A 15,247-nucleotide genomic window follows, 5' to 3' on the forward strand; every position below is an offset into this window, starting at 1 on the left:
ACACGGCTGCTACTCTGAAAACTGTATAATACAGAGTACTCCACCTAGGACTGGCAGAGGGAGAAATTAAGAGACTGTACATGGAGAAAAGAGATGTGTTGCAGGTGTGGCTTGAAAATCCATGGGGAGTAAGGCTATGACGGGAGAAAAGGGGCCACTGGGGGGCAGGGCGTGGTAGGAGGGGCCGCGCTTGTTAATGTTGGTTCTATGGGCGAGACGGTGTCCTGCCTCTGAGAAGGGATGTGCAGGGTGTAAAATGAGCTATCAGGCCCCGCTGAGAAGCACAGGCCCCTTGTGGCTGTGAACCTGGTGACAGAACCCAGCTGCGACTCCTGGATTGGTTTGCATTTGGAGTGTGCTCCGGGCCTGTTTTAGACAACACTGTAAGTGCAGAACAATCCCATGTGTGGAGTCAACATCTCTCTCCTCTCCTCGGGTTCTTGTTTAATTCTAAGATGCACCTTCTTCCGCCATCCATTTCCTTTCCAGTAGAACAACCGCCGTCTCGGCCCAAGAAGCCGCTGTAAAGGCAACTAAAATTAGCTGTCTGTTTTTGTATGTGTAGAATGGTTTCCATGGCTGGGCGGCGTAAGAAGGGCCCTGTCTGGCACGGCTCCTATCACTGCCACCCTCTGAGCACTACTGCCGGGCTCTGAATAGGGCCTGGAGCGCCCAGCTGGCGTTTCCGTAGCCCCCTGAGCTGGCTCACTGCAGAGTGTTTGACAGTGTGTGACAGCGGAGTGAAAGATAAGATTTCTGTGACTTCCCGGTATTTCCCGCGTCCTCCTTGTCCAGCGTCACCCGCAGCCGGATGAATTACAGCCTGTTATCGGTTTCCTGCAGCAGCCAGAAAATGCTTGAAACTCGCTTACGCTGAATGCGGTCGATATTTTTATTTTATTAAAAGAGAAAAAGGAAATGGAGTTCAATTGAGTGGAATTAAGTGCACTCTGGTCCTTTCACTCAGCCCCATGCAGTACGCCCACTCCAGACGGAGCCATGCTCCCGAGAACCAGCATTGTCCCTAGTCCAGACTCTGCAGAAGAGTGCACTGCCCCCTTAAGGGCATAATTCATTCCTTTGCGCTGTGCTGTCCCTCCCGTGCTGGCTGGAAGGGCCTGTTCTGGACATGGATCAGCTGGGGCAGACGACTTGCTGCAGGCTGCAAATAAAGGACACAAGGGGTTAGCAGCTTAAATGTTCACATCCACTGATACGTCTGCTACGGGTGGTCCTCCCTCTGAAACCCGATTGGCTGCTCAGTCAGCCTGTCTCTTTCAAATCTGGCCTGGCTGTTCCCATGGGGCTGCGGTGAGCGGAGATCGTTGGGCCTCTCCAGAAACGTGGGCACTCTGCCCACTGCAGGCGGACCCGACGGCATGGCTGGAGGATCCGGGAGGATCTCGGACTTGAACTGCTGCCCTTCTGTGCCCTCTGGCGCTGTGCTCGCTCAATGCCATCTCTGCTGCAGGTGGCAGGGCCCACAGGGGAGCTGGAAGTGGCAGGGGGCGGCACAGCACACAATATCTACTTATTGTATTGTCTACATCCCTAGGTGACGGAGCAGTTAATTATACACCATAGCAAAGAGTCAGAGCTCCCCCTCCCTGCCGCTGGCTGCCTCCTCCCTCCTTTACTCTCTGCATTCGTTCCCTTATTGCTGCTGCTATTGTCCTCCTCTCTCTTATTCTCTCTTCCTCACCACCTGGTCCTTCCCCACCTCTCCATTCATGCCGCGCTCTGCCTTCCTGTACTTTCTCAGCTCTATTGTTCTAAAGCCAGCGTGGCCCGTTCTCACTGTTTTCATGCGAGTCTCACAACATTTGGTGTTTCGTGCTTGCCGAGAGACACTTGAAAAGGTGACCCAGACACTAGACAATCAATAAAAAGAACCCACCATGGGTTATTTTGAAAAGTAGTAGGGCCTTTAAGCCAATTTTATGATTTTGGGCCGTCTGACTCAGATTTTGAAAAGCTCGGGGTTGGCAGTCTGGTTGTGTGTGAACAGTGCCATAGGTACGCACACACACGGGCCCTAACTCAGCCCGTGGGAAGGCCTCCTAGAAGTGTGTGCAATTGTCTCCATTCCAGCCTTTTCTCTGTGTTACGCAGAGTGAATTTCTGTTGACGTGGTGGCTGTTTCTCTGCCACACTGCTGTTCCAGCTAGTCTGGTGGGATCCTATGAGCTTCCTAAATTCTCCGGGTGTCTCCTTTGTTCCCTACAGCTTGGACTGCGGGCTCCGTCACTCTCAGGGAAGCGGCATTGTGTGGAACACCATTGGGGGCACGTAGATGGAGCTCAGCTCTCTGCAAGAACAGAACCTGGTGGCTAGAGTTATCTTTCATTTCACTCAGTGCACCTGCCTTTCCCTCTTTCCATTTCTAGCCTTTGTCGAGCACCTTTCCGTTCTGTTTCTCCTCTACCAGGTGCCAGAAGCTTGCTGTTTCCAGTCCATATGGAGGCTCTGCCCTCCTGGGCAAAGAGAGCACTGCTAGTCCTGGCCAGGTGACTCTGTTGCATAATTGCACCTGCCTGAGGCCAGGCTTTTTGACCCAGCTGTGTATAAATCAACAGAAGGTGAGAGAATTGCAGGGGTTTCTTCGATGCATCAGTGTTGCTGCTTTTGGACACTGCCTGTCTCGTTGGACAGCTGCTGTGCGCCTACACCCGTTTTGAGCCTTGACTATGGAGGGGATCCATCAAATTCATGTTTAAATCAAGGTACACACACTTGGGTTCCTGCTTTCTCTGCCCTCTGTCCAAGAGACTGACAGCATCATCCGGACAGTGCCTTGATGAGCACCATGTTCCTTGCTCACCTCCAGCGGGGGGTGATAGCAATGCTGGAGAGGCTAAAACAGCTCAATATATGGAGTTTGGCTCCGACAGAAAAGGGGACACCCAATACCTCAGAAGTAGGAGGTGGATGTGGGCTCACCAAGGAGGGAGTAGGTTTTTTTAGGGTGGCACAGAGAGCTAGCAGTAGGCTGGAATTAAAGGGACAACATAGACTGAAGATGAGGAAGACTTTCGGACAGGTTGTTCCTCTGAAAACACCCAGCCCTGTAAAAAAGGACGATCACAGACACTGTGGAATAGTCCCTCTGGGAGTGGGGAAGGCCTGTCTCTTGGGATAGTTGAAATCAGACAGAACAAAGCTCTAGAAAACATCCTACAGCAGGAATGACCCTGCACTTTGCCCCATGGTGGGTCTCCACATTAAGTGGGTAGGAGGAAGTGAGCCCACGTTTTGATTCAGGAAAGTTCCAAGCATCTACTGCATGCAAGTCTCCCCGCTTCTGTGTTGCTGTGTATGAATTAAATGCTGCTACTCTGTGTAATACAGATTAATGGTTTTGCTGGCTTTGGCCGCACACTGAGGTTTTGAGGTTGAAGTGCTGCTGGGCCGGCCCGGCCTCTGGCCTTGGTTGAGGCTGTTATACCAATTGAGGCTCTTTTGGTTTAACAGTTGTGTGCAGCATTGTCACTTGGGCTGATTGACTCAAACCTGAGACAGATTCTGACCACGTGGGAAGCTCTAAATTCTCGGTCTTAGTGAGCAGAAGTTCCTGTCTCAATTAAGTTGTAGGCGAGAGCAGTCTGAGTTAGTGGTTTCATTCACTGTTTCTTGCTTACAAGGAACAGGCTTGCATGTTAATGGGGTGGGGAGAGCTTTCCCCTTCCGTTCAAAAGTTCTTCAGAAGGATCAACTGCTGTTTCGTCATCAGACCACTTCCTTCAAGTTTCATCTCAGACCAGAGCCTGAATCTGTTTAAAAAAGAAGAAGAAGAAAAAAAAAGTAGAAAATCCACATTGAAAAAGAAACTGGTTGTTAAAAGGCTCATGTGTTCAGTAGACTTTGGAGAGGTTGCCTTTACTGGAGTGAGGTTGGAACAATTGGATATCGGAGTGTATGATCATCAACTTGGGGGGTGGGAAATTGAGCTATATCCCAGAATTGGGGGTCTCCATTCTCTCTGCCTGTACTTACAAAGATGAATGATCTGTGAGAGCTTAAATATTGGGGCATCAGGATTAGAAATGGGATCCCGATGTGCAGCTCGTTCTTGAGGCTAGGCTATTTGGGATTCTCTGTCCCAAATAACACCTATGCAAAGCGAAGGAGAAATGAAAACTCAAGTAACCAGAGGACATTGTTAGATACTAACTCTTAATAGAATGACTTCTACGCAGAATGATGTGTCTCATTTTGCATGTTCACAGTGCATTCATGGCGAATTGGACATCAGAGAGACCCAGTTAAACGCCAGCTATGGTCAACTACTAAAATAGCTGAGAGCACGAAGATTAATACAGGGGCAAAAATGAGGGCGGTATGTGCTCGTTCCCATATTGCCGCTCCAAGCAGAGCGATTAGAAATGGATCCAAACTGGAACCTTTTATCCAAACACTCTTCCCTCTAAGCCTTTCATGGTCCAGATAAAATGGAACATAGATCCGGACTAAACCCTACTTCTGGTGTTGCAGATCACCGCAGGTTCTGTTGCAGAGATGGGGGAAATCCCAGCTCTTATCTGAAACCCTGCCCGGAACTTTGGGGTTTCTGATGACACTGAACCGAGATTGGAACCTCGCCTTGCTGGTACAACCCTAAACCTTGATCCACCCATGCGATTTTGCAAACCCAAACTCCAGTCTCTTTGGCCCATCTTTAAGGATTACATTTCTCCCAGCTGTTTCCTCTCTTTTCCATCTGTTCCCTATTGGGCAACTTATCTAACCACTCTGGGTAAGTGGTCTGTCCCCATTTTTATTCATGGAGAGGTTTAACACCAGCATGGTGTGCTCTGTATTTTCCTTCCTGGTTCATGTATCTTTATGGAAATTATCTCAAATGTACAAGATTAAACAGGAAATGTATGAACTGTAAATGACTCCTCCAAACAATAAATCTCTCCTAAATACTACAGCCTTTAGGGTTAGTCCTCCTCTCTCAGCTTATTGTCCAGCCCTGTGCTGTGAAAGGCACCACCACTTCTACACAATGGATGATGAGGAAGAGGGGCCCCGTGGACATGGGTGAGAATTGTGGGGAGAAGTGTGGAACAATGGAGAGCCAGGCTAGCCAACCTGGTATTTTTGTTTGTGCATGTGAGAGAGAGAGAGAACTGCAAATGAAGCTGCAACTGCTTCACCGCTTATGTTACTGTCGCTTGGAGCAGGATGTCCTGACACTAAAATGATCAGATCTCGGTTGTTTCCTGTTCACGACCAGGAGATGTCCTTAAGACATACACACTCTCCAGTGGGCTCCAAACCAAGCTATTTGAAACAATGGTGCGCTGTCTCATAGCTTGCCTGGCACCAATTCAGAGGGCGAATCTGCCTGGTGACTCGGAGTAGCCAGTGCAAACAAAGGGTGCAGTGTCCCTCCACTGTCTTTGAAAGATACCAAACTGCTACCTTCGTTTCTGAATCGGCTGCTCCTTGTTCAGTGCTGGCCCCAGAGCTGCAACAAACTGGGTTTGTCCTACAGCCAAATGGTGTGAGAGAGTTTATCTTTAAGATAAAGGTTTGGGAACACGATGGGCCAAATTCAGTGCTGATGTAAGCAGGGTGCGGTTCCGCGGAAGTCGGAGGAATCGCCCCAGCCTAATCCAGTGATGGAATCAGCCCGAGGCCGGCATTCAGCACGCACGCAAATGTTTAAAAGTGATCTAATAACTGTGTGTTTCCCCCCTTCTCCTCTTGAACTTGAGTCTCTGATCCAGGAGCAAGGTGAGTTTCTGACCAGGCCAATCTGGGCCACTGAGACAGGCCTCAGGCCTTGAAGGCCGTATCCCGCAGGCGGACGCTGCTTACTGTTCTGGCAGCGTCCCTCCTCTTTCCCTGGCTAGGCCCGTGTTCGCGGAGAGCAGGCATTCCAATGGGGTTAGGCATGGAAATTTAGGAGCATGACGTCCCTCTCTTGAAGGGGGGTTGAAGTCAGATCACTTCAGCACGTCAGTGGATGCCAAGGAAAGATGTGTGAGTCACTTTCTCTCTCCCTCTCGCTGAGCCCTGTGTGGAGAGATCCGGGGCTTTATCTGATACTTCGGCTGTAACTGTGCCTGCCTAGGGAGGGGGCGAGGGCGACTGGCTCTGGAGCTCTCAAGAGGGAGGGTTGCCTGGTGTAAACCGACAGGAAGTTTCTGTAGTTACCGCGGGTGATGGCTTTCTGTGAGCTCTACGCCTGCCTCTTGCTGCCTTTCCCTTGTGATGCTCAAACCATGCAGCTGTAACCTCAGCAGAAAAAAAACGTAGAGCCGGACCCAGAGCCCAGGGCTTGTGGAAACGGGACGGAGGCCTCCAGGTTGGGAAGAGGTGACAATGCCTCTTTTGGATGGGACCTTTCTGCCGCCCATGGTCGTTGTTCTGAGTCATGTTCTTGGCATCGCTGGGATCTTGTATTTGAGGAGACGGAGGAGAGAAGGTACAGTTCTTCCTGCCCTTAGAGTATCGGGTTTATATCTCCCACCTCCTGCCTCCCTTCGTCACGCTTTGGCTGCGAACAGAGTCCAGGAAGTCCCCAGAAGTGCGAAGGGGGTGGGTGGTCATGTGGCATGGGCCTGCAGGAGGGGGAGAGTGAGGAACCAAGATGGCTGTCGTCCACTTGTTAAAAGTGTACGGATTTTGTTCCTTCCTCCAGGAAGTGGTGGTGATTCCTGATGGCGTTTGAGACACAGGGCTGAGGTCTGCAGCCCCGTGTGGGGTCTAGCATCATCTGGGAGCGACAGCTTTGGTAAAAGAGTGCACACGCTTTCCGGACTGGCTGCTGCTTCTGGGGTCTCCCAGCACAGGGAGTTACTCTGAATTTCTTGCTTTCTGTTCTCCTCTCCCCTTGCGAGAGGCAGCATCTCCTCCTGCCGTGGGGTGGAGTCAGGGCTGACACTGTGAGAGTCCGGGCACAAAGATAACTACATAATTGTTACTAAACTTTCTTCTGGTCTCTCTGCTTGGGTGTGAGAGGCGCAGGAGAGGGAGCTGCTTGGAAGCACTGGGAAAAGAGTGAGGGTCTCTGAGGAGGCTTGGTGTGGAGAGGGTGGATGGGAAGGGAAGGGGCCGTAGGGGCATGCTCAAAATGTTCATTGTGCCATTTTCTTTTACAGACAATCCATTCCAGAGCCCTTTGTTACCATAAAATAGACGTTTGTCAGAACATACACACAGAGCGCAGTCCTGTTGTGGACACACAGTTCTGGCAGGACTCCTGATTTTCAGTTTATGTTCTGCCACTGACTCACTGTGCAGTTTTGAGGCTGTCTGCCTCAGTTTCCCAAAATAGGGATTATATGAGCCCATGTCACACGGCCATGAGGATTCATCAGCTGATGATAAAGCACTATGAAAATGTAAAGTCTTAGACAAGTGCTAAATGTTATCCTATCTTGCACTTCCACACTGTCCTTTTCACTCCAAGCCAGTCTTTTTTCTTCTTCTGGATGTTTCCTGTTTTCTCTCCCCTCCAGTCCATATCTCTGCCTCCCATCCTTCCCCCCCCAACCTCCCACTCCTTCAGCTTTCACTCTTTGTCCATTTACATTTCTTACCCCTCCAAGGAAATTGGGCTTCCCCTCTCACCTATATTCTCTGCAGTTAACATGTCCAGGAGGCAACCCAAAAGGACTCCTTCCCATACTCCGGGAGGTGGGAAGATGCTACCTACCCTTCCCTGTTCCCTCTGTGGCTACCATGCCCCAGCTGTTTGGTGATCTCTCATGGGCAGGTCACCAGGTAGAGCAGTATAGAGCGACAGCCCTGTACCTGCCTGAGAGGAAGTGGAGCAACCAGAGTGCAGCCCTATCTAATGGCTGGGGATGGTGAGTGATGGTCCTTGCTGCTCTGGCTCAGAGTCTGCTGAGCAGCAGCTATGGCATCCCTTGGCAAACCCACCCAATCCAGGTGCTGAGTAACAGCAATTAACAGATGCACGGAGCATGTTGCTGAATAATGCACTTATTGTAAAGATGGGTCTGAGCTCCCAAAGTTTGGAAGTGTTTGGATCTGGGGTTGTGGTTTTCAGTCTGTTACAGAGACTGGATCAAAATTTGGATCTGGATCAGAACCCCTCCAAAGCTTGGTTTGGGACCACCTGTTGCTCATAGACTGAAATGGCTGACAAGTTGGACTTCTCAGGGAAAGGAGGGCCAGGAAGTGAGTGGAGTGAGTCCCCAGGGGCAGTCAGCCTGTACACACTAGGTGGGAAGGCCATTGTGCCTTTCTTGTGAATGAACCTCACAGCTTTCTAGTCAAATGGATATTTTATTATGAGAACAGGGTGTGTTGTTTTCTTTTCTGCACCTAATGCACCTAGAAATGGAAATGCTAGATTGTTAAACAGTAATAATAATTCCGTCCATTCTCTCCCTGCACACTGGGTCTATTTTAGCTTTTTATCCAAACACACCAGTTGTTCCCATGTTTCTCCTATCCCTTTCCCTTTCTTCCGGTCCCATGTATTTCAATGGAGTTAAAAGGTGCAGCCCTGGTTTTCTCCTCAAACATCCTTGTTGATGGTGCTCTGGTATTGACTAGAGTCGCACCATTGTCATGTTCTTGCCTGGGACTGTTTTGTTGCATACATGCATGAAGCATCGGTTACGACCTGCAGCCACATTTCGCTCGGTTTGCCCACCTTGAGTCTTTTCCTGTGTTACTTCCCCAAAAGCTGCACGTTGGCTCTAGGCCGTGGTCCTGGAGGCAACGGCTGGGGGATGGTTTTGTCTCACCCTGCGTGTTGCAGTGCACCAACCCTTTTGGTAACATCTCAGAGTATTTCTTTCATTCTTCCAAAAATTAAACCTAAAAGGCCATTTCCCAAACCAGATGGGTGAAGATACTGGTTTCTAAGGCATCAGAGGGGAAACACCATATAGATTGGCTTAGACTCCTTGAGGTGAATTTTGTCTTCAGGTTCTCTCTCTAGCTGGGTTTGCATCAGTGACTGACAGTGGAACTAAATGCCTTCCTTTGCATCTTTTGTACACTATACAGTATACGCCTCTAAACAGAGCATTAGCTGTAATGTCTCTAGTTAACCCAGTCACCCTTCCCCACTTAATCTCTTCAGTGTCAAAGCTGCCTCAGACAGATTTGCTTGGCAGTATGTTTGTCTTCACACCACGTGTGCATTTACTTTCTTTAGAGATACTATCTGTTTCCAGTCTCCCAGATCCCAGCATAACTCAGCAACCTCTATTCTTTAGTGTATCAGAGGAACCTGTCCCTCCTCTTTTAAAAACTATTGCACTGTAGGTGATGGAAAAAGTGAGCCGCATCTGATCCATGTTTTCCTTTACATTAATAAACAGCCTAATTTTCCCTTTTTGGTATAGATCGTGTCTTATCCTCCCCTAGCTCTGCATATTGCACACTCGCTCCCTTCCAAGCCTACAGGAAGATCTGGGTAATCTCATAGTAGCTTACCTGGTATAAATAAACTCCTCTGTTGCATTTACATCCTCTGCCATATAGTCATTGTACACGCCTTCCAACTCCTGTCTCTCTGGCATCTCTTGCTGGCTGATTTTCCACCAGGTGTGTTTACATTTTTTCCAGGTTGAATCACATTATTTCCCATCCATATTTCTAAACTCTATATCCTCTTCATTTAGCTCTCTGCTTTCAGTGGTGTTCATGCCACCGTTCAAATTAGTAGCAAATACAGATTTTAATCACCCCTGTATTCCTGAGCCATTCCATTTCCCCCCATATTCCAGAACAGTTAAAAGCTGACCTACAAAATAGAATATATGCCCTTTTAAAATAAGTTTATACAGAATGGCAGAAGAGTTTTTCCCCAAAGTATTTTTTCTTCTTGCTTGTTTTTTACCTTTAGTCATTCAAATCCTCTAGACTGAAAAATATGGTGACTGGAGAACTAGTGAAATGGTGACACCACCCAAAATCCAGAACAAAACTTGAGCAATTGAGAGGAGGTGGGATTTTTAGTCAGATGTTTAAAACTTTTGTTGTTTTATCAATATCTATTTAAGAAAAACTTCCTTGGGTCACTGAAGTTAGTCAACAGCACCACTCCTTCAGAGAAGGAGGTGTTACTCAGTAGCCAATCTTGGGGCCGCTGAGAGATGCTCCGGCGAAGCTAGGGGAGAGCAGACTTGATGTCCCTGATATATTTAAGATTAGAACAAAGCACCTCTGCATACATTTCAGGCTGCCTTTCTCCTCGATAAAGAAGCCCCAAAGGGCAAGCTGAAGTTTTAAAATCCTGTTCACGTCTCCTTTAAGTAAAATTGCCTGCCTGCCCAGGTACTCAGTGGATTTCTCCAAACTGGCCAAATTTTGAAAATTGACCCGACTGATAAATACAACTCCCGCTCCGTCCAGGGAGGGCGAGACTCCTCCTCAGATTGCCATCAGTACTTGAAAGAAGCCAGGGAGCCCAGCCATCATATGGACAATGGTGATAGCTGGCAGGCTTGGAAGGCGTTTTTCTGAAACAAATGGGGAAAAGCCGATGTGGGGAGCGACAGCTTAGAAGAGGCTAGTTATGAATTGCTTCTGGCAGGGAGAATAGGCCACAGGCCTTCCTTTCCCAGTGCAGAATTACTGCCTCTGCAGCCCCTAGTGGGGGCTTGGCTTTGTGTTGGGATGCAACTGGATCTAAGCTCTTCTCCTTGTGGCAGATGATTGGCCTGCGATGTGCCTGTTGAAATAGTGTTAGGAAAAACAGATGTGTACAGGGACGTCCATGCTGGGCTCACTCCCCTCACCTGTCCCCCGCAGAGCAGAGCACACCTGAACTTTGGGATCGGGATCTGAAAGATGGAAAACTGTATGCATGAGCAGTGTCAAATCCTTCTCCCTTGTGTTGGTCACAACTAGAGCCCTGAAAATCTGCCAATATCCACATTATATTCACAGACCATGTTTGCAGCTCTTGGATCGGATGCAGATACGAATTTTGTATCCACGCAGGGCTGTAGTCACAATCTTGACCGGGAGGGTGTGAAAAGGAATTCACCCTGTTCATTTCAGTCTTGGTCTTCTCCCTACACCACTCCACCAACCCCAACCTGGAGGGCAGGGCCCTCGTCTGGGGTGAGAGGGAAGTTTAGCTTTGACTTTCCTAGCTAGACTTCTTTGCTAGGGGGAGAGGAGAAACCTTTCCTCTTGCTTTCCCACACTGTACCCAAAGAAGCTCCATTTTAATGCAGCTCAGGTTCTCTCTCTAGCAGGGTTTGCATCAGTGACTGACAATGGAACTAAATGCCTTCCTCCCTTAAGGGTGATCATCTCCCCTCCCCAAGCTCTGTTACTTCTGGTGACTGGTAGAGCTGTCCGCACTAAGGATCCCTGCAGAGGTGAACAGATGGTGCCTCTCACTTGTCTTTGATCTTCATTTTAGCACCTTCCTTGGAATATCCTCGGGAATGAGATTTGATATAGAAAAGGTAGAGAGGAGGTGGCCATGGCCAAAGCAGCAGGGTTTCATCTATTAAATGATCAGGAGGACAGGAGTGCTTGGTCCAGCAAAGGCTCTGACCTCTGGAACAAACTGCTAAGTCAAGCCCGGTTAGTACATGGAGCAGCATGAATTTGTTTCCTGGAATTGTTGCTTGATGCTCATACTCCAGATTATATCTGCTGGGACACTTGTGAGGAGTTTCTCTTAGGTTCTGTCCACAGTGGGCTCACAGCTGTGCCGATCACATATAATTATATTACAGATTGTTACAAACAAACAAAAACTCCTTGTCCATGCCAGCGAGATAAACTGTTATGCAACTGTGCTTAAAGCTAGTCTGGTTCGGCTCCAGGCGCGGTTGGTGTGGAAGGATTCCTCCACAGCTGAAAGCATTATACATGAAATACACACCTGAAAAAGTTTTTCTGCACCAGTGGGGCTCCACCAGCATGCAGCAGAGACAGGATACAGGGCCTTTTTACCAGAGTGTCTGACCCTATCCGGCTGAGTGTGCTGCGTGCTAAGGATTCGCTCTAACTTGGGTATTTATATGGCCTCAGATATCTCAGTATCTGAATGCCTCCTGATTCTTAATGTATCTATGCACATCACACTCCCGTGAGGTAGGGAAGTGCTGTTTACCCCTGTTTTACCGATGTGCAACGGAGACACCGAGTGGATGAGTGACTTGACCAAAGTCACATGTGGAGCAGGGACTTGACCCCACATCTGCCAAGTCCTAGGCTGGTGCCCTACCCGCTCACCCCTCCTTTCCCTCTCTACACTTTTGACCATTATATTCCAGATGAATTAAGGCTATCAAATTTTACTAGACTCAGTGCCAGGATCTGTCTCGTTAGTTTTCTTGGTCCTGACTGGTGTCCTGTATGACATTTCTCTGCTGCTGGAATCTTTCTTCTGCTCTCGTCCTTTCCCTGCATGCTGGCCAGGTCGCTGACAATAGCAGCTTTGCTTTGCCCCTGCCCGCTATTCTCGTCTGGAATGCCAGGCCCGTTGATTGGATATCTTCTGGGTGGTGAGGGAACGGGGCTGGGGTGGCCAGAGGAAAGCCAGCCAGAGAGTCTCTGTTAGGCAGGAGGGAGAACTGAGAGGAGCGGAGGGGGAGCTGTAACAGGTTGCTTATCAGGGTGACTCTGGAAAAGATTAGCCAGCAAGAGATAAGCTTTCAATGACTTAATATTGTTAGCAAGAAGTAACAAGGCATTATTATTAGCTCCTGGGGTAGTTGTGGTGGGGGAGGTGTAATGTAATTAGAATTAAAGAACTACCGAGAGGTGGTAAAACAGGGCGAAAGAATCTTCTGTGTGAAATTACGAAAGCGCACCAGAGACGAGAGAGCCAGCTCAGGAGCTACTTGCCTGCAGAAATCTCCAAGGGAAGGTCCCTGAAGCTGCCCCCTGCAAACGCTCCACAGGAGAAGAAAATCTGGAGTTTTACTTGACCTGCCTGCTCTGGTCTGCCCCTAGGATGCTGTATCTGGCTCCTGGGCAAAGTGGCTTTTCCTCTCTGGAGAGGATGGCAGGGCTCAAACCAGCCTATGGTCTGAAGAGGAATTATATTTAGACGAAGAAAGGAAAGAGCAGCGATAAAGCAGCCCTTGTTATCTCTCCTGCCACCGTTCTGAGTTCGCTGTGTGCAGGATCCCAGCCTTCGCCAAAGGGTTTGATGCTGAGCTCTGGAACTTGGAGGCAGGGGAAATCATTTGTGAAGAAGCCGCTGGCTGGCCAGTGTGGATGAAAAAGCCCTTTATTGTTCTCTCGCGTCATAGTTTGCGAGACTGGTGCAATTAACCAAGAACTGAAAAACAAGTTGGAAAAACAAACCAACAGCCTGTGTGCCAGGTTAGTGCAGACTCTGGGCCTTGCTGCATTCAGGGTGCTGCTCTCAGGCGCGGTGGGACAGTAAGCTGGACCTATTGGACTTTCAGATGCAAAGCTGGTATACTGGAAAGTCACCTCCCAGGTACGTGGAGTCAGTGTGACCTGCGCTGTGAGCTACTCTCTCTGCCTTCCTGTTATGGCCTGGAGCTATGCGATTCTGTGGAATGCCTCTTGCATGTTTCCAGGAGCCTTGGAGTGGAGAGTAACTTTCTTTTTCCTTGTTGTGTGGAAGAACAGCATCAGCCTGACAAGTCAGGGGGCTTTGTCTGCAGCATGTGGGCACTGAATTTTCATATTGATTGAAGCCCCCTTCTGCAAGGGGTTCTAGTCTGCGTCTGCCTGGGTCAGAGAAGACACTGGGGACCGTGACTGCTTCACACAGGATGTTGCCTGATGAGGACTAGCCTAATGCATGGCTCAGCAGGATATTAGGCAATGTCTGTGCTGATTCTGAATGATCAGTGGCAAGTTTAACTGCCCCAGCGGTGGCTGTTTGGGGTTTTGCAGGCGCAGGTCTGTTGTGCCCAGTGGCTGTGTAAAGTTGTTCTACAAGACAGTCCCCTTTGCTTCTGGATCTTGGTGCTTCCCCTGCCATTCCAAGCTGGGAGCGGCTGGAAGAGTGACAGCCTCTGGGCTCTCCTGCTGATGAGGGGAGAACTCCTCTCCAAGGGGTGAGGAGAACCCTGAAAGAGATCCTGAAAGGGAACTGTGTCTTAAAGCAGGCGGTAGGAAATGGTGGGAGGAGCCCCAGCGGAGACCTGAAGAGACATTTGCTTGGGACAGACCCAGCCAGCACACGCAAGACTGACTTGAAGATACTTTTCCTGTTTCGGTTGTGGAGGATGCCAGTGCAAAAGCCCCGGGGCGCACTGAGGACCTAGCTCTGCTGGCGCTGAGAGCAAGCGGTGGAGATGTGGCACATCTACAGAGGGGAGAGGGAGCTGAACGCACACCTGGTGTGCCGGATGTGCTGCATTGGTTAGTATCTTGAGTCTACTTCTTTAGCGCCTGGAGGGCTGGAGAGAATCTGAAATGCATTGCTCTCCTCTGACTCACAGGGAGGAATCTGCTACAACACAGGCGTCTTCTCATGCTTTAATCAGCCTGGGTTATCGTCAAGGTCTTGATAGCATGTAGAGCAGGGCAGGCAGGAAGAGACGTTGGGCTGAGGGCTGGGCTTTGGGAGAAGGGTGGTATTTCAAGCAGGGGGGAGAGTATGATGACTCAGTTTTATATCTCAATAGTTGGACTCCAGTGCCCGTTAGCTGCCCTCTTCTGGGTCCGTATGCTTCACTACACTGCTTGCTGCTTTACCAGGAAGCCATGCTTAAGCAATAATCTCACATGGCAAGGGCAGGGCTGTATTTTTAACAGGCTGTTGGCTGTTTTCAACTCCTGATTTCCTGGCTGTGCTACAAGGGGGAGGAATAGTTCAGAGGGGTAAAAAACCTGGAGGACTCTATCTCGGACCCGGCTGCAGTGACATTGCAGTGCCGTTGAATTTTCTCACGGCAGCCCCCAGAAAAAATACGTCATAAAGAAGGCAGGAGGTATTCCATAGGAGATGGAATGATACTGACCAGGTTTAAAAGGAATGGGGATGTCCTGGGAGTATATAGATAGTCTCTGGCACAAGAGCAGACTGTGCAGCTGGTTGGAGTGTAGGAAGGGAAAGGAGATTAAAAGATGAAGATGGTGCTTACAGACCTTCCAGCCTTTTTTTTTTTTTTTTTTTTTTTTTTGGAGGGGTGGGATGGGATGAGGTTTCTCAGGCTTGTGGGGCTGCCTCCAAAATCTCAGGGCCTTAGCTCTGTGGCTGTGTCAGGTGCTGTGACCACGGAAGAGACTAAATAGTATAGAGTGCTATAGGGTACTGTCCGGTCAAGATGCAAATCAGGCGGGTCACAAATTGTCT

At 49.2% G+C, this 15,247-nt stretch overlaps 1 protein-coding gene across 28 annotated transcripts in view; it reads left to right on the forward strand.

Moving 5' to 3' along the window:
* Positions 1-15,247, forward strand: part of MACF1 (microtubule actin crosslinking factor 1) — a 252,980-nt gene that overhangs the window by 64,001 nt on the left and 173,732 nt on the right. For 2 of the 28 annotated variants that reach the window (XM_043531975.1, XM_043531989.1), the window contains exon 1: positions 5,975-6,436. The exons of 24 other annotated variants lie outside the window; for them this stretch is intronic. In XM_043531975.1, the coding sequence (XP_043387910.1) occupies positions 6,334-6,436 (103 nt within the window). In that variant the 5' untranslated portion in view covers positions 5,975-6,333. Of the gene's footprint in view, positions 1-5,974; positions 6,437-13,103; positions 14,311-15,247 lie in introns of those variants that run through there. 2 more of the 28 variants (XM_043531988.1, XM_037881680.2) reach the window with 2 other exon arrangements.

Source organism: Chelonia mydas, chromosome 19, assembly GCF_015237465.2.
Source record: "Chelonia mydas isolate rCheMyd1 chromosome 19, rCheMyd1.pri.v2, whole genome shotgun sequence".
Lineage (NCBI taxonomy): Eukaryota > Metazoa > Chordata > Testudines > Cheloniidae > Chelonia > Chelonia mydas.